We start from the raw sequence: 26,107 nt of genomic DNA, 5'->3' as shown, positions 1-26,107 counted from the left end.
ACAGAGTGAAACTGATGCCGTCTTTTGTTAAATAAATACTATTTTGCTAACACCAACTGCCGGTTAACTACGTCATCGCTCCATGGTATTCCACTTCCTGGAGATTGAACGACATCCGGGTTACACAAAAGGTTGCTGCAGTCGCCATGTTGCTGAATGAAATTAGCTCCAAAACATTGAATAGCCGCTAGCAATATCGATATTTTATTTTTTTGCGGAATAGCATTTGTTAGAGCATGTGACTTATTGTAAATATGACTTAGGATTTATGAAACTGCTACAGAAGCCCCGTTCCCTGTAAGTAACACCACTTAGATGATAAAATGTATTTATTCATTGGCAGCTGGCCTGTTAGCAATAGCAAGCTAACATCATTAGCATTGGCTAGCACGCGTCCCGTAGTAAGGGTCAGTATAATTAATGAAATGGCATAGACAGCGTTATTACGGATGTTACAGTTTAATAATTGTTATCCACTTTCAGTATATTTAATACACCGCGCTCCGATCATGCCTTATTATTCTGACAATTGCTTGTATCTAACGTTCGCTAGCGTTAGCTAACGTTCCGCCCCGGAGCGAAACTGGAAGTGGGAGCTAACGTTACGCGTCGCAACAAACAATGAAAATTTAAGCCAGTGCCCAGGAAATATTGGTATACGTTGGTCACTTTGGTTGTAAATATAATGTCGCTGTTGCGGTGTAAAAGCGAGTAGTTTACAATTAACGCAATCATTTTTTATAACGTGAACGACCAACGGTAACAGTATACATCACAGGTATTATTATATCAGCTGGTGTACTATGCATTCAGGCTTTAGCTGATCAATAGCGGTAGTTTAAACAAGCTCAAGCCCATCATTTAATCACAGGACAATTTGTATGGTGCACACAGATATAAAGATTGGTTGTAGCTGTAATACAGTACAGATTTACTGTTAAAACCTCTCAACATACCTGCTTGCAAGGTGTATGATGATGATTTTTTTTTCGACTATTACCACTACCTCTGTACCTTATAATCACGTTGTAACATACGTGATGTGCCAGCTGTCAAGCATGATGTGTCCTGTCCAGCAGCAGCCCAGAATATTTTGAGGTTACTGAGTGTAAATACATTTGGACCTGTGTGTGTGTGTGTGTGTGTGTGTGTGTGTTTACGATGGTTATGTACACCAGTTTAATACATGAGTGGATGATATGGAGAAAATCTTCTGTCATGATGCCATTCTATCTGAAGATAGGTACATATGTATGAAGGGGTAAATCTCTGACGGTTGACTAACTTAAATTGATTATATGTTTTGTCATATTGTGAACTCCAATTCATTAACAGGTTAGAAATCTGGGACCAGGTTTGAATACTTGATTGGGTGACCTACCAGACAAAGCCTTCTGAGTATTTTTGGGTCAAATGAAATACTTAAAAATCACTTATTGCTGCTTTTCTGTGCCCTTTCCACAGATTAAATTGTTTAGACAGAGTAACACAGTCACGCAATGCACCATGGAAGTGGATCACAGAATATGCAAAGACAGCTCCAGAGATCCAAGTCTGTCAGTGGGTCTGAAGCCGAGGAGCAGCAGCAGCAGCAGCAGCCACAGCAGCAGCCCACCATGGCAGTTACACAGCAGCAAGCTACAGTTAACCACCCTCAATCTCCTGTGACCACATTTTCCTCTGCTGCCAGCCCTTCAGCCCCCCAGTCACCCAATTATCAGATAATCATGAGTCGTAGCCCAGTCACTGGCCAGAACATGAATATCACTTTGCAAAATGTGGGACAGATGGTGACTGGTAACCAGCAGATCACCCTGACCCCACTCCCCATCCAGACCCCAGCATCCCCTGGCTTCCAGCATACTACACCTCAGTGGAGGTTTGAGCATGCTCCATCCTCCTACATCCAGGTCACCTCACCTGTGCCCCAGCCCATGCAGCCACAAAGTCCCACCCAGCACAGCCCAGTCCCTCTGCAAGGTGTGACAAGGCCTGGAGCACCTGCAACAGCACTGGGGGTGTGTGGACAGAGTCCAACACGGTTTGTGGAAGCTGGAATGTTAGTGCGGCAGATCAGTTTAGGCAGTCCGTCGGGAAGTGGCCACTTTGTTTATCAGGAGGGGACGGGACTGGCCCAGATTGCCCCAGCCACACCTGGCCAGGTACAGCTGGCCTCTCCAGGTGCGCCAGGCTCTGTGAGGGAACGTCGGCTCTCTCAGCCTCACTCACAGACTGGAGGCACCATCCACCACCTCGGACCTCAAAGTCCTGTGGCCACCGGTGCTGCTCTCCCCACTCTGGGCAGCCCCGGTCACATCACCACTTCCAACCTACCTCCACAGATCAGCAGTATCATTCAAGGACAGCTCGCGCGCCCCATGATATTTGAGAAGACGTCACAAGGTGTGGTTGCTGGAGTAGGAACCACAGCCACCGCATCGTTCAGTATACCCTCCTCCATTCCACCCTCAAGCCCATCCCTTACCAGTCCAACACAAGGGATGGCCAACAATCCTCTCGCTCCCGCCAGCATGGCTGTGGGCACTATGAAGAAGCAGGTTCCCAAGAAGTTAGAGGAAATCGCTCCTTCTACTCCAGAGATTGCCCAGCTGAGAAAACAGTGCTTGGAGCACCACACGAAGAAGATGGAGAGCCTGAAAGAAGTGTTCAAAGAATACCTGATCGAGCTTTTCTTTCTGCAGCACCTCCAAGGGAACATGATGGACTACTTAGCTTTCAAGAAGAAGCCCTGTGTTCCCTTGTATACTTACTTGAGACAGAATGACCTGGACCTTGAAGAGGAAGAGGAGGAAGAAGAACAGTCTGAGGTCATTAATGACGAGGTATTGCATTGGCTGCCTCTTACTGAGATCAAAATAGGATTTTTACATTAGGAAAACTGCGCGTTGTTTTCATCTAGTGAATATTGTTCCTCTTTTAAATCTGTGTATTTTTCAGGTAAAGGTTGTTACTGGAAAGGATGGCCAAGCAGTGACACCAGTTGCCATAGCAACACAGCTTCCTCCCAATGTTTCTGCAGCGTTCTCTGTCCAGCAGCTTCAGGTGACGGAGGCAACACTTGTTTGAGGCACTAATTACAGTGCAATTATGTACGGTTTCTCATATTCTATTGCAGTTCTTTTCTGACAGGAGGCCCCTCACTGACTTCTCGAGATGTTTTTTCAGGGACACCAAGTGACTGCTACAGTTACAAACGCTGGAGACATGGATGCCTTTAAGAGGCAACAGGCTATGGTGCAAGCAGGTAGGGCAAGGATCGTAGACTCCTGTCTCTCTTATGTTGCTTTGTTTCCTCCCCGTTTGCTTTGTTTTCTGTTCGTTTTCTTTTCTCCCTCTAATTGCTTCTGCTTTTAGATATTTGGCATCCTCTACTAGCGCTCTGTGTTGAAGTCTTAACCCGAGGAAGGAGAGGTGACCTGTAAGGTCTTCAGAAGGACATTGCTCTGTGCCGAGTGCTTTTGTTTTGCGTTATGAGGGTATTGTGTGTTTTAAATCCCAGATCAGGCTAAGAGGTCCCGGATTGACGTTGGTCGCCATGGGCTGATTTTCCAGCATCCTGGTGTAGCTCCTTTAGGATCACCTGGCGTTCCGCTCCAGCAGCTTATGCCAACTGCGCAAGGTAGGAGTGCTACTACCAGGCCGCTCTGTGTTCTGTTCGATGCTGCTGGACGTGTCCCCTTCCTCAAACTAAGGAGATTTAAAAAAGTGAATCACAACATTCATCTTCTACAAACAAACTTCAAGCAGCATCAACAAACAGATCTTCATGTGCTGGATTTCTCAGCAGTCCACAGGAAGTTTAGGCTTAGCTGTACCAGCACCAGCTCTCTCTGTCAGGATAAATGGGGAAGAAGACAATCCAAGTCTGAAGAAGAGTAGCCACTCAATGGGAAGATGCCATGTCTTATGATTTTCCTTTTTTGTTTTAACTATTGGTCACCCGTCGTTTTCCATCTCTTCTTTTCTGAAGTTTGTTCCCGTTAGTCATCTTTATTTGGACAGACCTTCTCGTGCTGATGGATTTTCATCTTGTTTGGCGGTGGATCACAGAAAGTGGGAACCCTGTGGGAATAAATTCACTTTCCAACGGGTTTTACTTGTTTTCCCATTTCACGAATCCACGTGTCATGCTTCCTTTTGGTTTGCCATTGTCATTCCTTCACAAGTCTTTCCCTCTCCGAATGTCCGTCCTTGCACCATCAACAAGGAGTCAGAGTCATCAGTCTGAAATTCATACGTCACATCTTCAAGAGTCTTTATTTGTCTCATGTTCACGTTTAGTTGATTTCCTTCCATGTTATTTCATGGCATTTTGTTCTGACTTGGCTTCTTTCCCTCAGTCTAAGTAGGAGGGGAATCATGTGGAGGAGTTGCGTTCACGACACAGGTTTTTGCGATTGTGATGGTGTGGGTGTGTCAGGGCCAGGTGTTGATGGCGTCTAGGCAAGGTGGTGTGCCGTGCAGGGAGGTAAGGCAGGCGCTGCTTTAGTGTGCACAGCTCCGCTCAGGCCTGCTGTCTGCAAGACCCCATGTGTGTCCTTTTGCTCACCTCTGTGCTTTGTCGCTGTGTGAGGCATCCAGATGCCTTGGTTACCGCTAGAATGACATCGCTTCATGCATGCCGAACATATGGTGTTTTTGTGAGTGCCCGCTCCGTGTTTTTATTTCCCCTTTCTTCTCCCTGTCTCTTTATTTTTAAGTTCTTTTTCATTTTCCTCTGTAACATTTCCTTTTTCCTCTCTTAAAAACTCTTATTGCACGTTTGATTTCTGATGTTTTTAACCACATTCTCTCAACATTTGAAATGCAATGTTTTGGTTTTGCATTAATCAAAGTAGTATTTAATTTGAGAGACATGTAGATTCTCACATTGATTTCATTTCTTCTGTAACCATTTTGCTGTATGACTCTCATTAGTTTCCGCTCTGATCATCAGGAAGTAGTACACTACTGTTGATTCATACAGTACATCTATTTCATTAAGGCAAGGTTCTGAGGAGCTCCAATAGCAGAAGCTCAAACAGTCATTTAAAATTTAAAGGTACTATTTCATTATCTATTCATTAGCTTCAAAAGACGTAACCTGTTGAAAGGGGTCTCTCAAATATATTTTAAGAGGAAGCTAACGAACACTTAATGGCATTAAGAACCTTTTTTATTAGCAAGAGCACAAAAAGGCATTTACAAAACAGACGGTAAGATTGACAGCTGGATGCTTACTGTCTGTCTGTGTTGCTCTCTGTACCACCCCTTTGTTTGTCCTATAATTTGGTTACTATGTGTACAGGCGGGATGCCGCCTACTCCTCAAGCGGTCCAGATTGCAGGACAGAAGCAGAACCAGCAACAGTACGACCCATCCAAAGGACCTCCGGTGCAGAACGCAGCCAGCCTGCACACCCCTCCCCCCCAGCTGCCCAGCAGGTTGCCCCAAGGTACCCTCCCTATGACGGGCCTGCCCATCGCGCTCTCTCAGCAGACTCAGTTAGTGGAGAACACAGCTCAGCCTGGAGGCCAGCTCCAGGCACAGATGAAGGTGCAGGCAGGTGGACCCGTCCTGGCCACGGTAAACCCCCACACGCAGCTCCAGGCCCAGCTGCAGCAGCAGATGCAACCAGGTCTTCATCTCCAGTTGCAGCCCCAGCAGCAACAATCCCAGGCCATGCTACAGCCAGGACAGGCGGTCAGTCTACCTGAAAACATAGAAATACAGTTTTCACCTGTGCTTGTGACTGTGATTGAGAATATTTTGTTGTCTCCCTTCTTTATAGACGGTGGCGCTCGCTCGCCCTGGTTCAGAGTCAAACCAGCCAGTTCAGAGAATCATGACCAACTCGATATCCATGACATCCATGTCTCCCGCTCCCCTCTCTACTCCAAACTCTGTTCCAACCCCCCACACTGCGAGTCCGCTCCGCCCTCTTGGCTCTAACATCAATCCAAGCACCCAGTCCAAACTGACCGGCACCAATGGCATTTCCGCCGTTAAAATTGGCGGCTTTGGTCAAAGTGCGGCCATGCAGTCCTCACAGGAGGGGTCTCAAGATAAACAAGTTGAGCAGGCCAAACTGGTGAGTTCCCTTAGTCTGCAGGTGGTCTCGGCCTGAATGGATTCATTGCCTTTAAATGTTTTAGACACGTGTTTGAGCTTATAAGCTGATGTCGCATGCTGTTTCTGTTTCCCAGGAGAGTCAAGTGCATCAACGCATCTCTGAGCTAAGGAAGGAGGGCCAGTGGTCTGCCAGTAGGCTCCCCAAGCTTGTGGAGGCCTCACGTCCAAAGTCCCACTGGGACTACCTCCTGGAGGAGATGCAGTGGATGGCAGCTGACTTTGCCCAGGAAAGAAGGTGGAAAGAGGCTGCAGCTAAGAAGGTACGAGAGGCAGAATACTTCACAGAGAGAAACATGAAATTACACATCAAGACGAGTCACTGCAGAAACTGAAGCCTTGTTAAAAACCGTCTCGTGTGTCTCTGCTGCAGCTCGTTCGCACGTGTGCCCGTTATCATCAAGAGCAGAAGAAAAGTGAAGAGAGGTCAAAGAAAGAAAGAGAGATTCATCTCCGACACATCGCCAGCACGATCGCCCGCGAGGTGGAATTCTTCTGGTCAAACATTGAGCAGGTACATTTATTCATTCGTGTATTTATTGTTCTTAATTATGTCGTGATTCATAGATAATGTGTGTTTTCCCCAATCTGAACGAGTCTTTCTTCTGTCAGGTTGTGGAAATTAAACTCCAGTTTGAAATTTATGAGAAGAGGCTGAAAGCACTCAGCTTAAGAAAAGCCCCAGCCAAAGGTACGTCCCACTGAGACAGAAACACAACAGCACGTTTGCTCTTTTACTTTCCATCAGTTACCCCACAATAACCAGATTTTTGGTACTGAACTTGAACTACTTGTGTTCCAGCTCCCGGTCAGTCAGCAGCAGTGAAGGCTGAGAAAGAGGTCGGTGAACTGACTCTAATGAGCGACAGTGAAAACACTCTGATTGCATCTTTTTTCTGTTTTTTTGCTGAATATTTTTTCTTTTTATAGGAAGTGGTGTCTTCAAGTAAGAAAAGAAAATCAAGTTCGTCCTTGATAGATGAAGATGGTATGAAGCACGTTTAAACATGGATGATGAAAGAGTCTGTACAGTCGATGTTGTCTTTGCTAACCGTTAGTGATTCCTTTATCTCTTGTTTTAGTCGCGGATGAAGAGAGCACCATAGAGGAGCAGGAGGTCGTGGAGGGCGAAGCAGACCACAAAGCGGAGCTGGTTGACCTCGCCAAAGATGGTGCTTACTTACTTTACATCTCTGTGTGTCTGTGGAGAGGCAGGAGTGAAAGAGAGAGATGGTTCATTTTGTCAACAAAACAGGCGAAGTGGGCAATGAGAAGCTCATAATAATAATAAATGTTTTGTATTTGGCTCTTAGCTGAGATGCCTCTGGATGCTTTGATGAAGCAGTACGCTGGCGCCTACGTTGACGGCTTTGAGTGGCCTCAGCCCAGTCCTCATAGTGATGAGGATGACGAGACTGAAGGTGCCTTCTTGTGTCCATCCTCATACACATTTTTCCTCACGGTTGTGAATGATGTGACCCTAAAATAGTCGATGTCCCTTATCTTTCAGAAATGGAGTGTCCTGCAGGCAGCCCGCCCGAGGCAGTGTTGATTGACTCCCTGCTGAGTGTGGACCAGTACCGTGGTGCTGACAAAGCCGCTTCCTCCGACTCTGATGGGAAGCCTGCCAGAGATATCGCTGAAGTGGCTGCTGCCACAGAGCTCATCCTGCCCAAGGGCAGCTTCAGGACCACTTCCTCAGTAAGACACACACACATACACACACACACACACTCACACTCTAAAGGAAGAGATGCCTTTTTATCATTTTTTAACCAATATTTTCTTGTACAGAACCGCAGCCCAGCTCCTTTTCTGCTGCATGGGTCACTGCGAGAGTACCAGCAGATTGGTGTGGACTGGCTGGTGAACCTTTACAAGAAGCACCTGAATGGCATCCTGGCAGATGAGACGGGCCTCGGAAAGACGGTGCAGACAGTGGCCTACATGGCCCACTTAGCTGGCCAAGAGGGTACGTTCACAGATACACGTGACTTTTAAACTGTGAATTTTCTTGTTATCCTTCTTATTTTTTAATTTAATGTTTTTGTCCACAGGCATCTGGGGACCTCATCTTATCGTAGTAAGGACGTGCAAGTTGTTGAATTGGGAGGTGGAGTTCAAGCGTTGGTGTCCTGGCCTGAAGATCCTCCTCTACCTCGGCAACAGAAAGGAGCGCAGATCGAAGAGAATGGTAGTTTTTGCTGTGTGGACAACGTAACTTGATATAGAAGACCCTTTTCGTCCAATAAATGACTAAATGTGATGACGTATTGTCTTATTTCTGATCTGCAGTGGTGGGGGGAAGCCAACAGCTTCCATGTATGTGTGACCTCCTACAAGCTGCTGATGAAAGACCAGAGCCATTTTCTGAGGAGAAGGTGGAGGCACCTGGTCCTGGATGAGGTGCAGCTCATCAAAAACATGACTGAGAAACACTGGGAGACCATCTTTGCTCTCAAAAGGTGAGCTGGGAGACAAATTTTCTGTCCAGCTTTGCAACAAACAGGAGTCAGAGATGTTTGTGTTTCACCTTGGAACCACTTTTAATATTCTGCTGTCTGATCAAGTGATTATTTATGTGTATGTTCCAGTGAGCAGAGGGTTCTCCTCATCAACACTCCTCTGCAGAACACTCTGAAGGAGCTGTGGACCATGATCCACTTCCTTTTGCCAGGAATCACAAGGTCCTACTCCGACTTCCCTGTTAAGGCGGGCACAGACCAGAACCAGGACTACTGCCACAAACTGGTCATCCGCCTGCACAGGGTCGGTGTAAAGCCTGAGAATTCCTCTCCCTCTTCAAGTGCCGCATTAACAGTTCAGAAGCACCATTGATGTCAGTCCTGAAATGCACATTACATATGAAATCCTCTTAATCTGCAGATGATCCAGCCTTTCATCCTGAGGCGCTCCAAGAGGGACGTGGAGAAACAGCTGCCCAAGAAGTATGAGCACATCCTGAAGTGCCGTCTCTCCAGCAGACAGAAGAGCCTTTATGAGGACATCTTGACTCAACCAGGGTGAGATATCATACGGGTGTTTATGGTGTCATATCAGAGTCAGAGTAATGTCTGAAAGTATCCGCACAGATGAATCAGACTTCATGCTATGAATTTTCAGGGAATTTTAGCAGTTTAATCTTAATTCCAGTATATTTTATGACAGTCATCACATTTATTTTTATGGAATGTAGTTAAAGCCTTTTTCTGTACTTAACCTTTTTTTACTGGGATGTTATTAACAGTGATTAAAGATTAGCTTTGACACATTCATTTATCCGGGAAAGATCTTTATTATTGATTCTGTTTAGAAAAACGATGAAAGATTTGGTCTAATGTGTTGAAGATTTTCCTTCCTTCCTTCACTGTCGTCCATAATCATGTCTTCTGTCCGGGTGTGGCCCTGCAGAGCCCAGGAGGCGCTGAAGACGGGTCATTTTGTCAGCGTGCTGCAGGTGCTGATGCAGTTACAGCGAGTGTGTAACCACCCCGAGCTGGTGGCACCCAGAGAGAACAGCACCTCCTACTTCTGCTCCTCCCTGCAGTACAACGTTCCATCGCTGGTGCTCGGGGCTCTTCAGAATGACTCAAGCAAGGTATCCACTCGTGCTTTGCATCGCTGATGTGCACCAACCTAATTAGCAAACACCCTGAATATCAATGCTGAAAGGATTAATGGATGACTAATGTTGATGAACAGGAAGCGAATCCATGAACAGACAAAATAAAAGTACTAAGGCGTCGCTTTAGGCTCAGGTGACTTCTGATTGACATCTGTCGTTTTCATTTGATGTTTTAAAGACTACATGCTTATCTGAATGGAATAAGTTGATCCCCTAATCAATAATAGAAGTAATTACAGGTTTCTTCCTCATTGAACGCACTGCCGCCACGCTTTGTATTCTGTTTCTGTGCATGTCTGCTTCTTCATCATTTTTTAATGCCACATAATTCCCTCGTGATTTTCAACCTTGTACAAATGAATCAATCTGTATTGATCTTTCTCTGCTGCTGTCTTTTATCTCTTTATCCTTCTAGATTGCAAACCTGTCCATATTTGATCTGATCAATAACGAGAGCAGACTGACTCGGTATCAGACTGAAGAGGCGGTACCCAAACTGAAGGTCACTCAGCAGCTCATAGAGGAGATCTACACGGGACCAGATCCACCACCGCGACCCAAGGCGTGCCCGATAAAGCCCATGAGGTCAGTGATGAAATCTCCAAGCGGCACGACGTGGTCGATGTGGAGATCATTGGACGCTTTCAAATTCAACATGATCTTTTCTCATCAGACTGTTCCAGCCGGTGCAGTATGGGACAAAGCCAGAAGGTCGCCTGGCTGCCATCACGAGTGCAGCAGGTCAGCGTCCTCCAACGAGCTCTCCCACCACCAGCACCTCTGTCTCCACCACCAGCCAGTCGGCCCAGACCAGGGGCAAGTCCCCCGTCACCACTGCAACCACCACAGCCACCTCTCACGGTAAGACCGTTTCAGGCGTAGAGCTCAGAAAAGTGTTTGTTTCTCAGTGACTGAAGGGTTCCAGGCAGTGTCACTAACATCAAACTTTAAGAGACAAATTCAACCTCCATTAGCTGTTTTATCAGTGCCTTTACCTGATGTGCTTATGCTAGTTTCATCCTCCTGATGTGTGCCTTAATCATTCGCTGCATGATTGTGACACCGTCTGGGTTTTAAATGAATCTGATTTAAAGTCTCATGCTGAAAAAAATGATTCACAGTGTTTGCAGTGCATTTTGAAATCATGTACAGTGTGCATATTTACACGCAGTGGTGCACATTTTAAGGTCGCCCCTTCATCCTACAGCTTCATGGAGGGGTGGGACGCCTTCACTTGCAGGTTTCAGTGGTCACAGTGGTTTTATTTGTGTGCATTTATACATCATGCAGCAGTGGTGGGCTGGTCACGTTATTTTCCTCAGCACAGCCATTAGGAAAAGGCTGACTGTAAGACTTTTATTGTGAGGCAGTAACAGCTTCTCATGCCCTTTCCAGGTCATTCAGGGACTACTAGCCCTCATCTCCTGTTGCTGCTTAATGTTAAAAACAATGTTTCCAAGTGGTAATATTGCAAAGCAGTAAGCAACAGATGTGTTTGTACTGCAGACAGAAGGCACTTCCTGTAGTCTGACTGACGTTTGACTGCCGCTGAATAAACTGTCACACTGACGTTCATTGTCGGCTCATATATTTATAATCCATCAAATTGTTAGACGTTAATCAACAGTCCTAATCCTGCTTGCTGTGTTGTCCCACCACTGCTGAGTGAACATATGGAGGAAGCTGATTGAACGTACTGATGATTATGCCCCTAACATGTAGTCCCATACCCCATTGCCTTGTACTCCACAGCGGTTGGAGCAGCCACTCAGAGAGCCCAGACTACCCCTCCCGTCAGCAGCAGCAGCAACACTGCCGCCTCCACTGTAGCCTCCTCTGGGAACAGTGGCGTTGGGCAGCACGTGCTGGGGGCTGCCTCTGTGGCCTTGGGCACAGTTGTGGGATCTATAGCTCCCATCAGCCAACCTGGATTAGCGCAGGTCCCCAGGCCAGCTCTAGCCCCCAGCCATGCCATCCAGCCCAGCTTACTGTCCCAGAGGCTGGTTCTTACATCCCAGGCCCAGGCACGGTTGCCTAGTAAGTGGCCTCCCCTCCCCTCCCCTGCCCTCCCCTCCCCTCCACCTCTGGCACAACAGAATGGACTGCTCTGCACTGAGGCCTTCACTTGGGGCACTGCTGATATGTGTTCAGGCTTCACTCCTCCACAGAAATGACTGTGTATATACGTGCAGTGATAGCAGCACTGGTGGTGCAGCAATTTTTGGTAATGGAAGCGATGCCACCTATCTGTAGTTATACAACTCATGGGGAAAATAGGCCCCTTTAAAATGAGATCTGTAGCCATATCAGCAGCATCTCCACAGCCTCAGCATTCTCCAGTTTCTTTCTCGAAACCTGCATGAACACTGTGAACGACCCACTTATGTTACACTACACTTCACCACACTGTTTAACTTTATTATTATGTCCTCCCCCTTCTTTTTAATCATTTTTTCTCCCAGTTTACTAATATTCTTTTGTCTCTTGCATCAGCCCAGCTGCAGGAAGAACTCCCAAAGCTTTGGTTGTTTCATTTTTTTCCTTTGCTAATGTTATGATTTCACTCTGATGTTGAGCATCAATGCAAAGCATGTGGACATGGTCCCACCAACTGCAACCCTTTCTGCCTCAAATGTGAACAGAGAAACCTTTTCAGTAGCAACTCAAAGGGTTTGAATATAGAAAAGAGGGAACCTTGCTGAAACCCATTTAATGTGAAAAATACAGTAAAATAAGTAATTTGGTTAATAACTTGTGTGTATGAATTCATAATCTTTAAAGGGATGTCAAATATAACTTTGTTGTTGAACAACCAAAATATGAAGTATATTAAAAGTATACTGTCCACTGCCTTTGACATCAGTCCATAAGTATACTTCCTGGTCACTGTGTTGCCTCGAAAAGGCAGCCAGGTGCAGTGTTGATGTCTGTCTCTGTCTCACCTGAGGATCACCCTTTTCGGCATTTTCTTTCCCCTTCAGGGTTTGTAAAGTAGGAGCTGCTATGGTTCTGTTGTGGAGGGCGGCCGTGCTCGTTCCTCTGATTAATCCACCTCAGTTCTGCATGTTTTGTCTCTTTTCACCCTTTAACTAACTGACGTGCAGAGTTTATTGTTTTAACGTTTCAGCTGACTTTTGTGTGACGTTACTGCTCTTCCTCTCCGTTGAAGGTGGAGATGTGGTGAAGATCGCCCAGCTGGCCAACATAGCGGGCAGTCAGAATCGTATCTCCCAGCCGGAGACTCCCGTCACGCTGCAGTTTCAGGGTAACAAGTTCACTTTGTCCCCCAGCCAGCTCCGCCAGCTGACCACTGGACAGCCCTTGCAGCTCCAAGGTACACTCGGTAATGTACATCCCATCGTCACACTTTTCTAAACATAATTCTCTTCATTCTCTCCTCTCTGTGCGTTTGATATTTCCATACAATTCGCCTTCTTTGGTAAGAGGTATGATGAGTTTTCAGACCTTTATGTCAATCTGTGGATGCTCATTGTAGCTGTGTGCAAGTCGTCAAAGCACTGGAAGGTCCAGGTGGAGCAGTGCTTCAGTTATGTGCCATATAATTACAACCTCCCTGGTTGAATTCTTGTGGGAGACTTTTTATGCATGTCCCCCTCCTCTGCTTACGTTTCCTACCCTTCTGTTATCAGCTGCCAATAAAGGCTAAATACCAAAAAAAAAGTCCTTATGATATTAAATATGTCTTAAATACAGTTAAAGATAAACAGTTAAGGTCCAAGTGGAATGAAATGGTGCTACAGTAACACATATCTGCTCAGTAAATTAAGCATTAAGCATTATTAAGCATCTGTCTTCGTAGATGAAGACGGCATTTTGATACAGCCAATCAAATTCAGTCTTCACTATCATTAACCACACACTGTCTGCACAGATATGTAGCATCAGCACAAGTTTGTTTATTTTGTCTCGTTCTCTTCAAGCTAACACTGTGGAATCCTGCCAGCTGCTGTCAGTCAAACACAGACATTAACAATACATTAAAGACACGCTGACGTTATCTTTAGCAACAGAAGGGATGACTAAATGTGTTTTCAGTTAGACTTCAGTTTAGTGTCAGTAGTTTTATTGTTGCTGAAACTTCATTGATATAATGTTTCTGCTTTAGCGACTTTAATTATTTCCATTTAATTTAATGTCCAGGTGGGCCTTTTCCAGCGAGTGTTCGGTTTTGACGAGGCACCTCTTATATTTGTTGCTTGATATGTCTCCTGGATTTAGGCAACATCCTTCAGATTGTGTCAGCTCCAGGGCAGCAGATCATCAGGCCCCAGGGATCCATGGTAATGCAAACAATGCCACCAGCTGTTCCTGCCTCCAACGCCTCAGCTACACCTGGCACACCTCATCCTGCCCTGTCAACAGCCCAACAAGGTGACTCATCCACAGTGAAGACACTGCATGATTACCTCTGTCTTTTCATCAGTTATTTAGCAACATCACTGTATTATAATACTCAAAGTTAATGCATTTTTGTGGGACTTACTTGTCTTCCTGTGCTGTCGGCTTAATGCCGGCATTTGCAATAGCTGCCTTTGTAAATTGAAAGATTTAATTCTTCTGTTGACATTGTATATTTCTTTTTAAGCGTTGGGTGTGACTACAAATGCCACATCAGCCCCCTCCAAGCTCACTGCTCCAGTTCATGCTGGTTCTCAGGTCAGTACGTTACTTTAAAGTGGAATCAGATTTCACTTTTTTAGTAATCTTATGTCAAAGCAGGTAGACGAAAATTTTGCATAAAAATGAGTAACTGTGTTTGTGTGTGTCTCCCTACAATGTGCAGGAGTCTTCAGAAGAAAAGACTCAGCAGCTGAAGGAGCGTCTGAGCCGCCTGTTTGAAGCTAATGAGCGACGCTGTAGCCGCAGAGTGCTGTATGGGTCGGACCTGCTGCAGGCGTGCACGCTGAGCTCAGAGCCTGGACACTCTGCCCTGACGGCTGGAGGGTGGAGGTGGGTGGGCAGAGAGAGCTGCCTCAGGGCCCAGAGAACCTGCGTAGCCACGGCCTCTCCGCTGCGCTCCACCCTGCTCTCTGTGGAGGACCGCCTGGAGGCCGCCAACAGCCTTATCAAGAGGTACTTCAGAATGAAAGCCTCCTTTTAAACCAGCATAGAGTACCTTAAAAATGCCAGAATCCATGCGCTATGGCTATATGTAGCTTAATAACCATATTGCTAGAAATGCAGATTCACTCATCAGTGTTGACTGCCTTGGTCCTCTTTCAGGTTGGTGTGTGTGGTGCCTCCAGCTGTAGCCCCACCTCCTCACCTGTATGCAGCCAATCTGCCGGTTCCATACAAGCTCGAGCAGAAGTCCCTTTTCCGTGGGCTGCAGGAGGCCTCGTCCCCCCACAGCGCTGACATCCACCACTTGGCATCCAGGCGTCTCTTCTGTTTCCCTGACCTGCAGCTAATGCAGATGGACTCAGGTTAGCAGCCTGTTTGGTCATTTCTTACACACAGCGAGCTGCGACTGCAAACGAATGCATTAAAAACAGAGTAATAACTTCAGACCTTTCCTCCTCCAAAGGTAAACTGGAAGCTCTCGCCATTCTGCTGCAGAAGCTGAGGTCAGACAGCCGTCGTGTCCTCATCTTTACTCAGATGGTGAAGATGCTCGACATCCTGGAGGCCTTCCTGGATCACAGGCAGCTCAGTTATGTGCGGGTTGATGAAAGCTTCACTCCTGAAGAACGACAGGTGAAAGCACCGTCTTTTAAATCGGATGAGCCGTACTAACAGCAAGCGTATTAGCTGAAAGTAAGTCAGTGATACCAACATCCAAAATAATGCGCAGTGATGGAGCCAGGTGTAACAGTGGGCGGTCATGTACTGTGAAGGCCGAGAACGTATGTCAGTTCTGTCTTTCCTCCTCCTGATCCAAGAGCGTTCTTAATGCTGTTCATCCTTTGTTCTGCACATGTGCAGGTCAGTGCTGACACCTTTAGTCATAACACTGCAAAGTCATAGAAGACCCAGGAATGGATCACATGTTATGTAGATCAGTAACAGCCGCGTTGTGATAAAAGCTTTCAGTTGGCTTCAGTCACCTGTAAACCACAAAAAGGCATAATTGCCACTGTTATCAAACATGGACAGGTACGCTCACCTGTGGACATAGATTATAGTTTTTACCCTTTGGTAGCTATCGATACCTTTGAGCGCCTTGCTGTCTAACACCAGGACCTCAGTGCAGAGTTCTGCCTGAACAACAGGACAAAGTGTGTTTCCTCCTTCCCTCCCTGCTGGGTTCTGTTCCTGGACCCAAAGAGATGCAGACAATGACTTTAAGTCTTTTCTATTCGCTGTTGTGCCTGAACTGTCATGCTGAGCTGTCCAAGTTTTATCTTGCCAATGGTTCATTATGTAATCGCTCTTGTTTCTGGGTCAGTTAATTAGTCCTGATGCAGACCGCTAACTGGCCACAGCAGTTACATGAAAATGGATAATAAAGATAAGATGAAACTTTAATGACCCTGTGGGGAATTTAAACGAGGGCAGAGATAATGCTGTACTGCTATAAACCACCAAGATAAGCAAAGAAAATACCTGAGATAAGTGAAAAAGAAAAACCTGACCGCTTCCTTCTTCGCCTTTGTCCCGCTTTGTTCATGTGCTTGATTTCGTGTCCCTGCAGGAGAATATGAAGAAGTTCAACAGGAACAGGAAGGTGTTCTGCAGCATCCTGACCAACCGCTGCTGCTCTGCAGTCGGCACTGTGTTTGACGCAGACACCATCATCTTCTACGACACAGACCTCAATCCCAGCATGGACGCCCGCACCCAGGAGTGGTGTGACAAGATAGGACGTTCCAAGGATATACACATATACAGGTGACATCATGAGTGCAGGCAAATCTGGTTTAGATCGTTATTTCTGTGTTCCTAAAGGCCTCACAGGTAAATCTCTAGATGTCACTTTCACCTCAGGACTTACTTTTTGTGTTTGTGGACCAGGTTGGAGAGCGGGAACTCCATTGAGGAGAAGCTGCTGAAGAACGGCACCAAGGACCTGATCAGAGAGGTGGCTGCCCAGGGAACGGACTACACCCTGGCCTTCCTCACACAAGTAAGATGAACTCGCTGCGGTGTCGTTTGAGATGCTCTGCACACCTTTGTTCTTTTTAACTGTTAAACTATGAAAGCCTTTCGCGCACGAACCATAAACCAAGAACCATGACTGTGCTCGAATACAAACCTGGGACATACAGCAACTGACCTGAGATCATGTGCTTCTAGCGGACAATCCAAGATCTGTTTGAGGTGGAGGCAGGCTCAGGGGAGAAGGTGGAGGAGTTTGTGGTTCTTCACCAGGAGCCTTCGGCCTCTGAAGCCATCTCCCCCCGAGTGGCTCGACCCTACATCCAGGCTCTCCACAGCATCAACCTGGATGCCCAGGAGGAAGAGCAGCAGCAGCAGCAGGAGGAGGAAGAGGACGAGGAGTTAGCTGGCAAGGAGTCACCAGAGAATGAGCAGGAGTCAGAGAGCCAAGCTAAAGAGGAGCCTGCCCAGAAGGAGGAGCTGAACGCAGTCATGGAACAGGTAGCTCCACGTTGTACTGTGGAAACCAGTGATACAAGAAAGAGGAGACAGAAAGTAGATTAAAAGCTTTTATGGTTTTTGTCTGAATTCATGTTTTCTTGTCCCTCATCAGCTCACACCAATCGAAAGGTATGCTCTGCATTACCTGGAGTACCTGCACATCAGTGATGATGAAGCTGCTCTCAAGGTAACTTCAGCTGTAAAATAACTGTCGTGTGGAGGTTTGAATCAGCTGATCTGTCCTGTCGGTACTCCAGTGTTCTGTTTGTCCTTTGATCAATTTGACTGATTGACACACGTTTTCTCTTTGTTTTCATCAGGAGCGCCTGGAGTGCTCCAAGAGAGGCTGGGAGCTGCAGCAGCTGCAGAAGCTGAAGGAGGAGGAGGAGGAGCGGCAGATAATGGAGGGAGATGAAGATCTCTTCACCTACACCAGAGAGGATGCCTACAACATGGTGGGTGGCCGCTGCCATCTCTGCTAACCAAACAGCAAGTGGTGTGTGGATTGTGTTGCACTGCTGACATGAACCTTGTCTCTGCTCTTCAACAGGAGTATGTGTTCGACGCCGAGGACGGCCACACTGAAATCATGCCGGTAAGACACGTCACATGATGTGATAAAAGTCATTTTTTTTTAGAATAACACCAGTGGATCCTAACCTGATCTGTCTTCTGGCTTTTCCAACACAGCTTTGGACTCCACCCACACCGCCACAGGACGACAACGACATTTACATCGACTCTGTGATGATGCTCATGTACGACACCACCCCCATGCCAGAGTCCAAGCTGCCTCCTGTCTACATCCGCAAGGAGCACAAGAGACTGAAGATGGACCCCTCAGGTGGGACATTTGTCTTTCAGGCCTTCATTAATTCCTTTGGCTGACAGAACGTCAGGCCTGTGCTGGCTGACGTTACAGATGTTGTTACTTTTTACTGTAGGGAAAATTTTTGCTCTAAAAAGTTTTGTTTTTTTTCTGCTTTCAGACATGAAACTGTTATAATGTGTGTACTTTTTAAGATCTTTTAAGAACAGACACACACTGAAGCGTTTTTGCAAGGGTTTTTTTGTTTGTTTTTGTTTGGTTTCTCTCTCCTCACTCGAGCGTTGTTTGTGCAGCAGCAGCCAGAAAGAAGAAGAAGGGCCACGGAGAGACGGTCATTCCTCCGCGCTCGCTTTTCGAAAAGGCCAGCATGCTCAAAGTTCGCCGCGAGGGCAAGGACCAGAAGAAGAACTTCTCCCTCAAGCAGCAGGCGCCCTTCGCCAAGCCCCTACCGTCGCTGGTTAAACCTGCCATGGAGGCCGGCCAGGACAACCCGGAGTGGCTCATTAGTGAGGACTGGGCTCTCCTTCAGGTACTGACTCCACAAACCACCTCCACCATCGTCTTTCTTTGTGGGGATAAATGAGGACTTGCATGTGGCTTAATGAAACAGGTTGTATTATATGTCCATTCATCTGTGTGTGTCCGACAGGCTGTAAAGCAGCTGCTGGAGTTGCCTCTGAACCTGACCATCGTGTCTCCTGCCCACACTCCCAACTGGGATCTGGTGAGCGATGTGGTGAACTCCTGCAGCCGCATCTACCGCTCACCCAAACAGTGTCGCAACCGCTACGAGAACGTCATCATCCCCAGAGAGGAGGGCAAGGTAATGGACGCCGAGTCGCTCTGCTCTGCTGTAAAACATCCTCATTCGCCTTCGACCTGTTTGTCTAAATGGCGTCTCTGATGTTTTTCAGTTGGTGTACGAAGCAAACCCCAAGAAGAAAACCAAGAGCATATACAAGGTAAGCTATCTTTGTCTTTGTGTTTGATACATGATGCTTTTCTCCTCCATTCCTGGCCTCACTTTAGTTCTGTGTGTCTTTATTTTGTGTGTGTGTGTGTGTGTGTGTGTGTGTGTGTGTGTGTGTGTGTCCATGCTCAGTCTAAGAACAGCCGTCCTCTGAGGACCTGTCAGATCTACACACAGGACGACAATGCCACGCACATTCAGCTCTACAACAGCCGCTTTGAGCTCATGAAGATCATCGCCAGCAAGAGGAGCCCACCCATCAAACCGCTGTAAGGGCCGAGGGTCGATCTAATGCCTGACAGTGAAACAGAAAAAAGATTTCATCACATCCTGACAGTGTCGACAGTCTCACATCCTGATCTTGGAGATGAGCTTGAATCCAAATGTCCTTTTAAATGCATTAATTTGATTCGCAGGCTCGGCATGAATCCGTTCCAGAAGAATCCCAAACATGCGTCGGTCTTGGCTGAAAGGTGTGTTTGATTTTGCTGCTGTTGTAATTTTGACATCTAAACCGTCCGTCCAGAAATAAAAACAAACGTATAACGAGTGTTTTTATTCTCCCCAGTGGGATCAGCTATGACAAGCCCCTCCCCCCCATTCAGGTGGCCTCTCAGCGTGCTGAAAGGATCGCCAAGGAGAAGAAGGTGAGTGTGCAGGTCTGATTTCAGCTCATTTAGACGGTGATTAGTTTGACTGTTAATCAGAGAAGCCTGGAGATGCAGCCTTAACGCCAAGGGACAAATGGTCGCCAGTCGCCTCCAGACTGCAGCTGTTCACTGCTGCTTTTTAAAGTACAGAAGTTTACAAGACTGAAAGATCGAGAACACAAACCAGCTTTTCTCTGGTCCTCCTCGGGGTCAGAGACCTGAGAGTCAGGAGCACCTGCTTTGTGTTTGAAGATGTGCTTTTCTTCATCTTAACTGGCATGTTTGATTGTGTGTGTGTTTCCAGGCCCTCGCAGAGCAGCAGAAGGCTCAGCAGTTGGCCCAGCAGCAGCAGGCTGGAGCTCCACAGGCCCAGGCTGCACCGGGCCAGGCGCAGGCTCCCGCCGCCGGCCAGGCTCAGGCTCAGGCTCAGGTCCCTCAGGCGGCGGCGGTGGCCGGAGCCGCCGCTGTGCCTAATGCAGCTGTTCTGGTGAGAATTAAACATCCTTCAACATTACGCTTCTTCTCTTCACCCAGTGAAGGCTCTCAGCAGGTACATGTTTCATGTTTTTCAGGCTGGAGCCATAAAAAACGCCACGGTGGGCACGACCATCCAGGCTGGTATGTCGACACGCACACGGTTCACATTGACAGAGCCGCTGGTGCTCAGTGCTTCATTCATTTCTCTTTGTGTCCTGCAGCCACTGTAGGGGGGAATGTGATCGTGAACACAGTCGCTGGAGTTCCTCCAAGTCCCTTCCAGGCCAACAAACGCCTGGCATCTCCAGTCATACCAGGCACCCTGTCTGTGAGTCCTGTTCGTTTTGCCTTCCTTTTTGTATATACGTCACTCTCTCCAAAGGGAACGTTGTGAGCGTTTGCCTCACCCAGTATGAAACACTCGGCCCACTGGTCCTTTTCCAAAACATTGCAATGAATAAGTTCTCATCAGCCATTTATACTGTGAGTCTAAATCTGGTGTTGACTGCTTGGATGTGAGCCTTAGTACATATAGATTGCCAGTCCCCTGATGATGTCTCTGTGCCTAGGTCTTCCTTCCACGCTTCTCGTTTATGATCTGCATTTTCAACTGAATTTGATAACAAATAATTCTGTAACTCTGCTACAGCACCTTTACTTAAGCTTTCCTGTCAGAAGGTTGAGGTCTGGTTAAAAGACTATTTTGGCTCGACCTAATGTAATTCCTAAGCTGGAGGAATTTAAAGGAATATTTTGAACCTATGTCGTTTATGTCTAATTGTTCAAATGATAACATGTCGTCAGAGTTTAATCCTTCCTTCCGTCCTTTAATGCCCACTTTCCAAATACAGCCTCTGTTCTTCCTGGTATAAAACGCTGATTTCCCCAAATAGGAGTGTACTGAGATAAACGACTAGTTTCTTTAGTAGATTTTTGAAAACTATTAAAGTTTAATAGTCCTTAATTGTACTGCCCAATAGTACCATGTTATATTTGGACACTTTAAACCTCGAGCCCTGTTCATGTAGCTCTGATGGGGCTTCACCACACAAATATGAGAGACTGGCCTGAAGCAGAACGTCCACCTGCTGCTCCTGCAGTCAGAGCCATCGTCTCCGCTCATCGTGTCGCTCTTGTTGTTTTTGTCCAGCCTGCCAGCGCCGCCGGAGCTCAGGTGGTCCACGCGCAGCAGAGAGCCGTCACGGCCGCCGCCCCTGCCGAAGTGGTCGCCATCGGTACGGGTCAGGGCGTCCGAGCCGTTACCCCGGTGACAGCATCTGCAGTCGTTTCTACCGCTCTGAGCCCGGTGCAGTCACAGACTCGCCCGCTGGTCACTCAGGTCACACCAGGTACTTTAACCGAGCCCCAGCTTCTCTCTGACAGACAGGTCGCTGTTTCACAGTCTAACCTGCTGCCCTCCGTCCAGCCACAGGTATGCAGCTGCCACAGGGAAAGCCCCTCACCCCAGCACACCTGCAGATGCTCCGACAGCAACAGCTGCAGCAGCACCAACAGCAGCAGCAGCAGCAGGCTGCTTCTCCACAGATCAAAGCTGTCGGCAAACCCCAGGTACACCACCAGCATCTGCACAGACTCAGCAGCATGGCGCACTGTGCTGGATAATCAAACATATGAGCGCTGAGAAAGTCTTTGTTGGCAGCGTTTCCCCAGTGAACAACAAACAGTGTCAGGGTTGTAATAACTCATGTGTCTCGTTATCGTTGACTGGTAATCTGTGTGTTTGCAGGAGTTGTTAAAGATGCACAAACATAAGCTGCAGCTGCAGCAGCAGCAGCAGGTCGCTGCAGCGGTGGCGGCTGCAGCAGCTCAGGGCCAGCAGGCCGCGGGGGCCCAGCAGGCCGCCCAGGTGCAGCCCGCACAGGCCGCCCAAGCCAACCCTCAGCTCGCGGCTGTGGCAGCACCCAGACCTGGAGCCGTGCTGACCGGCACCACCGTGGCCAGCCTGCAGGTGGCCCGACTGGTAAGACCGTGAAAAGGCTCATTTGGTTTCACTAAAGACAGAATTGTAACACCTGTGGAAGAAATCAGGAACCAATATTTCCTCCTCAGCTCATGTTAATACTGATTGTGTTTCCCTTCACAGACCCGAGTACCCACTCAGGGCCAGATTCAGGCCCAGACGGGACAGACGGCCCAGGTGACCCTCACCAAGCCTCCCGTGGTCTCTGTGCCGGCCGTGGTCTCATCAGCCGGCGTCACCACGCTGCCGGTCACTGTGGCAGGCATCAGTGTGGCCATCGGTCAGGCCCAGAAAACAGGTGAGTTAAAGTTGCTGCTGTTTTAATCATGTGGCTGTTCATGCGTCGTCTGTGTGGGGCGTCCTTTTTGTGCTGTTATCTCACTTTCTGTGTATGTGCCGTTCTGTCTCCTCTCCGTCAGGCGGGCCTGTGCTGACGCCGTCCTTCCCCCAGATGCAGGTCCAGCAGCTGCTTCAGATGAAGAAGCAGCAGCAGGCGGCAGCAGTTCAGGCGGCAGCTGCAGCCCAGCAGAAGGCAGGGCAGCCGCAGCAAGGACAGGCCACCGTTCAGCAGAAGGTAAACACAGCGCGGCAGCGGACACGTTGAAGAGTCCGTGACAGAAACAACAGCAGACACAGATTTTACACGCTTTCAGTGTGTGAGCTCAGTAGAGATGTGAATCTATGAGGAGATAAAGTGAGTCACTGCATTAACTGTAGCTGTGTTATTTCCTTTAGATCGGCACCCAGCAGGTGACGGTGCAGGCCGCCCAGCCCGCCCAGCAGCAGCAGCAGAAGGTGACCTACGCCGCCACCACCCAACTCCAACCAGGAATCAAGACCCAGTTCTTCACTACATCCATCGCCCAGGCTCAGAAACCCACCGGAGCCCAACAAATCCAGGTACGCCGTCTGTGAAGGTCACTAGTGCAGAATCAATATTTGCAGGTGAACAAGGTTTGTGTGCTGAGATCGTCTCATTTACTTCTCTTATCAGATGGCTAAGCTCCCACAAATAGTGCAGCAGCAGCCCCCTGTGGCCAGCATCCAGCAAATCGTGTCTTCTCCGCAGCAGGTAGGGTTTAGACTCCTGTCAGGCTCGTCACGTGAACGTTTGGGGAACTGGCAGACCTCCTTAAGGGCTCACCTCCTCACTGTGGCTCTTTGACTCCAGAGGAAGAGAGTGATCAGTTCAACTCGGGCTGCCTTTATGTCGCACGCTCTCTGTCTTTGTCCTCTTACAGTTTGTTCAGATTTAAAGTCAGACAGATTTTTTTGTAAAAGCAGTGGACTGCATGCATCGAGCCTCAGCAGCAGGCCGATAAATCCTGGTTTGTGTTGTTTGTGCTCAGATCCAGGCTCAGACTGTGACCCTGACCCAGGCAGCCACCTCTGCTCCGGCTCAGGTGCAGATGATTCCTGCCGGCACGGCGACGGCACAGGTGGTCCAGCAGAAGATCATCCAGCAGCAGGTGGTGACCGCCGCCACCTCGCCGCAGATCCAGACGCCTCCTCCCCACAGCCCCGCCCAGCAGCCGGCGGCGCCCGCTGCCGCCGAGTCCCCGGTGCAGCAGCCCCAGCAGCCCACTAAGGGCCAAGCTCGCCAGGGCGGCATCAGGGCCAAAACGCCTGCCAAGCCCAGCGGGGGGAGCAGCTAAGAGCGCCGAAGCGTCCTTATGGGTCCCAGAGCAGCTGATGGCAGAGGCAGACTTCCTGTCACATGGTTAACCACACCACACCTTTACCTCTTCACCTGATCAGAACTGCGCTCAGCAGAAACCATCTGAGTTCGGCAGATCGTTCACGGCGCCGCTGCCCGAAGCTCTGCTGGGATCCATCATTTTGGCGAACTGGTCGACGTCCTTGCTTCAGTTCTTTATTTGTTGTTTTGAAAAGTGGAATGTTTCTTGAAATTACCACAATTTAAAAGTTCCCCCCACAAACGCCGCCCCGCGCATCGGTCGACAGACGCGCCCTCGAAGTGATGATTCTGACGTGAAGGATGTCTGAGGCTGAGGCTTATGGGTAATTCTGCATTGGGAAATGTGCTGTTCGTTAGAAGAAGTGTATTCATAAATAGTCCCTTTTATGTCTAATTCCCTTGTTGTCTATAGATACTGAATGGAGAATAATGCACGTTCCTTTAGTCATTTATTTTTTATTGAAGCAGATACACTGTAAACATGTTCTTTAGTATTTTGTGTTTTCTCATAAATTGTCTTTTTTTATTGATGTCAAGAAAAAAAAACTGTAAATATCAATGAAAAACATTTGTACTTGTAAAGTAGTTGTGTTTTCATTGGGTTTTTCAGCCTAATTGTAATAAAGTTTTTTGTTTTTATACACAAATTCATCTTTTTTCCTTTCATTTATTTTCATTAAATCCATTGTAAGTACTTGGAAATCTTGTGAGTTCTTATAACTGCCTGCTTCGTTCCAGCCTTTTATTTGTAGCCTCAGCTCAAACGTGGAGGTCGTGACCTCTCAATCAGTCCTGTGTTAAAATCCCTTTTTGGCGGATGTGAATTAAAAACCGTCCTGGAGGCAGGAAGGATCTGACCGCTTGGTTTCAGCTGCACAGAAACGCCAGAAACAAAATGTAAAATTGTCCTCAAAGGCTGCCGTAGCTCCTCCGTAGAAGTTTTCGTGTGGCTTGCAGTTGTTCAAGCATCTTGCCTTTGGACATCGTGAGGGCGGCACCGGGGGCTAGAAAGCCCCCCTTCAGCGCTGCCTGCTTGGGCTGCTGATGTCAGACACGAGGTCAAAGGGCCTGAGGATTAACCACCTCATCACATTATGGGCATTGTTCTTTTTAGACCTCTGCAAACTTTCTGAATCAGGAAAATTGGATCATGTGAAAAAAAAACCCACTCACTTTGACTTTCACAGAGGGTGCAGGTCCAGAGTCGTCCACAGGGGGGCACTGTTGCATCAGTATCACCTGCACAGTCTGCTGACGGCCTGCTACTACTCTGGATTTTCCAGCTCATTGAGATCTCCCATCTGCTCCTCAGTGCATCGCCTGCTTCTCCTCCTCACTGGCGCTCCGGCCCACATTCACCGCTAAACAAGTGAGACAAGGGAGGTGAGGTGGAAGAGGGGCCGAGAGGAGCAGATGGGCAGAGCTGGTTCCTGTGGCCTGGACTTCACTCCATCACTGTACTCCAGCTCTCTTATTTATCCTTACACTAACTATCTGCTGTAAACAGCAGTTATGGATGATTTTTTTTTGTGTGTGTGTGACATGAAGGTCAGTACGTTTATTAAAGCTGGAGGGAGGAACAGCTGGCAGGCTTCAGAGCGCGCGAGCTGTCATGGCGGTGAAGGAGGCTGGATGAATCACACCACTTTAATTCATACATCTCATCACCGGCTTCACACCTCCTCTCTGTGAAAGTGTGTGTTTGATGGAAGGAGCTGCACAGAGAAAAGGAAATGAATGTAAACACTTGTGTAACCACTCCAGCTTCTATTCAGGCGTCAGTGTGCGGGGGGGGGATGCGTGCGTGGGGGGCGCACCTTTTACGCGCACAAGCGTAAACACGCAAACAGTCAGTGTTTCCACTTTAAGTTCAAAGTAAAGAAACAGCAAAAGCTCTGTGATCCAGGAAGTGAGAGACGTCTACAGCTGGAGGTTCAGAGAGCAGGAAGCCCCAGTGGCAGCACTTTGTATCCTGATATCTTTATTTCCATTGAAAAAGTCACGCATCAGGAGGGGCGCAGACAGCAGCCTCCCGCCGTGTGAGTGTTTACCTCAGGAGGGTCTTTAAAGCCTCTGAACAGTGTCAGATATACGAGGCAGGCATGAGGGCTGCAGCCGTGAGCCCTGTGAGCATGTCACACAGCAGAGGAGACATGTGAGCGACAGCCTCTGCGAACGGCAGTGATT

The 26,107-nt window shown here is 47.9% G+C and overlaps 1 protein-coding gene across 4 annotated transcripts; it reads left to right on the top strand.

The window, feature by feature from the left end:
* Positions 1-147: 147 nt before the first annotated feature.
* ep400 (E1A binding protein p400) lies at positions 148-24,619 on the top strand. 4 transcript variants are annotated; one of them, XM_076730476.1, is made up of 53 exons: positions 148-297; positions 1,465-2,843; positions 2,959-3,063; positions 3,187-3,265; positions 3,521-3,640; positions 5,309-5,703; positions 5,792-6,091; positions 6,207-6,392; positions 6,503-6,643; positions 6,742-6,820; positions 6,932-6,969; positions 7,060-7,117; positions 7,212-7,301; positions 7,443-7,550; positions 7,640-7,830; positions 7,924-8,101; positions 8,187-8,323; positions 8,425-8,594; positions 8,724-8,898; positions 9,016-9,152; positions 9,541-9,727; positions 10,170-10,339; positions 10,428-10,615; positions 12,924-13,088; positions 13,994-14,146; positions 14,361-14,431; positions 14,559-14,848; positions 14,999-15,201; positions 15,303-15,472; positions 16,410-16,606; positions 16,730-16,841; positions 17,012-17,314; positions 17,427-17,501; positions 17,635-17,769; positions 17,865-17,909; positions 18,005-18,158; positions 18,437-18,672; positions 18,793-18,966; positions 19,058-19,105; positions 19,246-19,382; positions 19,530-19,586; positions 19,682-19,760; positions 20,068-20,250; positions 20,336-20,381; positions 20,462-20,568; positions 21,391-21,589; positions 21,667-21,809; positions 21,988-22,221; positions 22,345-22,519; positions 22,641-22,795; positions 22,957-23,121; positions 23,216-23,293; positions 23,571-24,619. In XM_076730476.1, the coding sequence occupies exons 2-53, from the start codon at positions 1,500-1,502 to the stop codon at positions 23,874-23,876; spliced, it is 9,171 nt and encodes a 3,056-aa protein (XP_076586591.1). In that variant the 5' UTR covers positions 148-297; positions 1,465-1,499; the 3' UTR covers positions 23,877-24,619. The 4 variants fall into 4 exon arrangements, with proteins under 4 accessions (XP_076586591.1, XP_076586590.1, XP_076586589.1 ...); XM_076730475.1 differs by having other exon boundaries at positions 12,924-13,097; positions 18,440-18,672; XM_076730474.1 differs by having other exon boundaries at positions 12,924-13,097.
* Positions 24,620-26,107: the final 1,488 nt, after the last annotated feature.

Source organism: Chaetodon auriga, chromosome 5 (assembly GCF_051107435.1).
Source record: "Chaetodon auriga isolate fChaAug3 chromosome 5, fChaAug3.hap1, whole genome shotgun sequence".
Taxonomy (NCBI): Eukaryota; Metazoa; Chordata; class Actinopteri; order Chaetodontiformes; family Chaetodontidae; genus Chaetodon; species Chaetodon auriga.
Note: the sequence above shows the minus strand (reverse complement) of the source record. Positions and strands in the feature narration are given on the sequence as shown.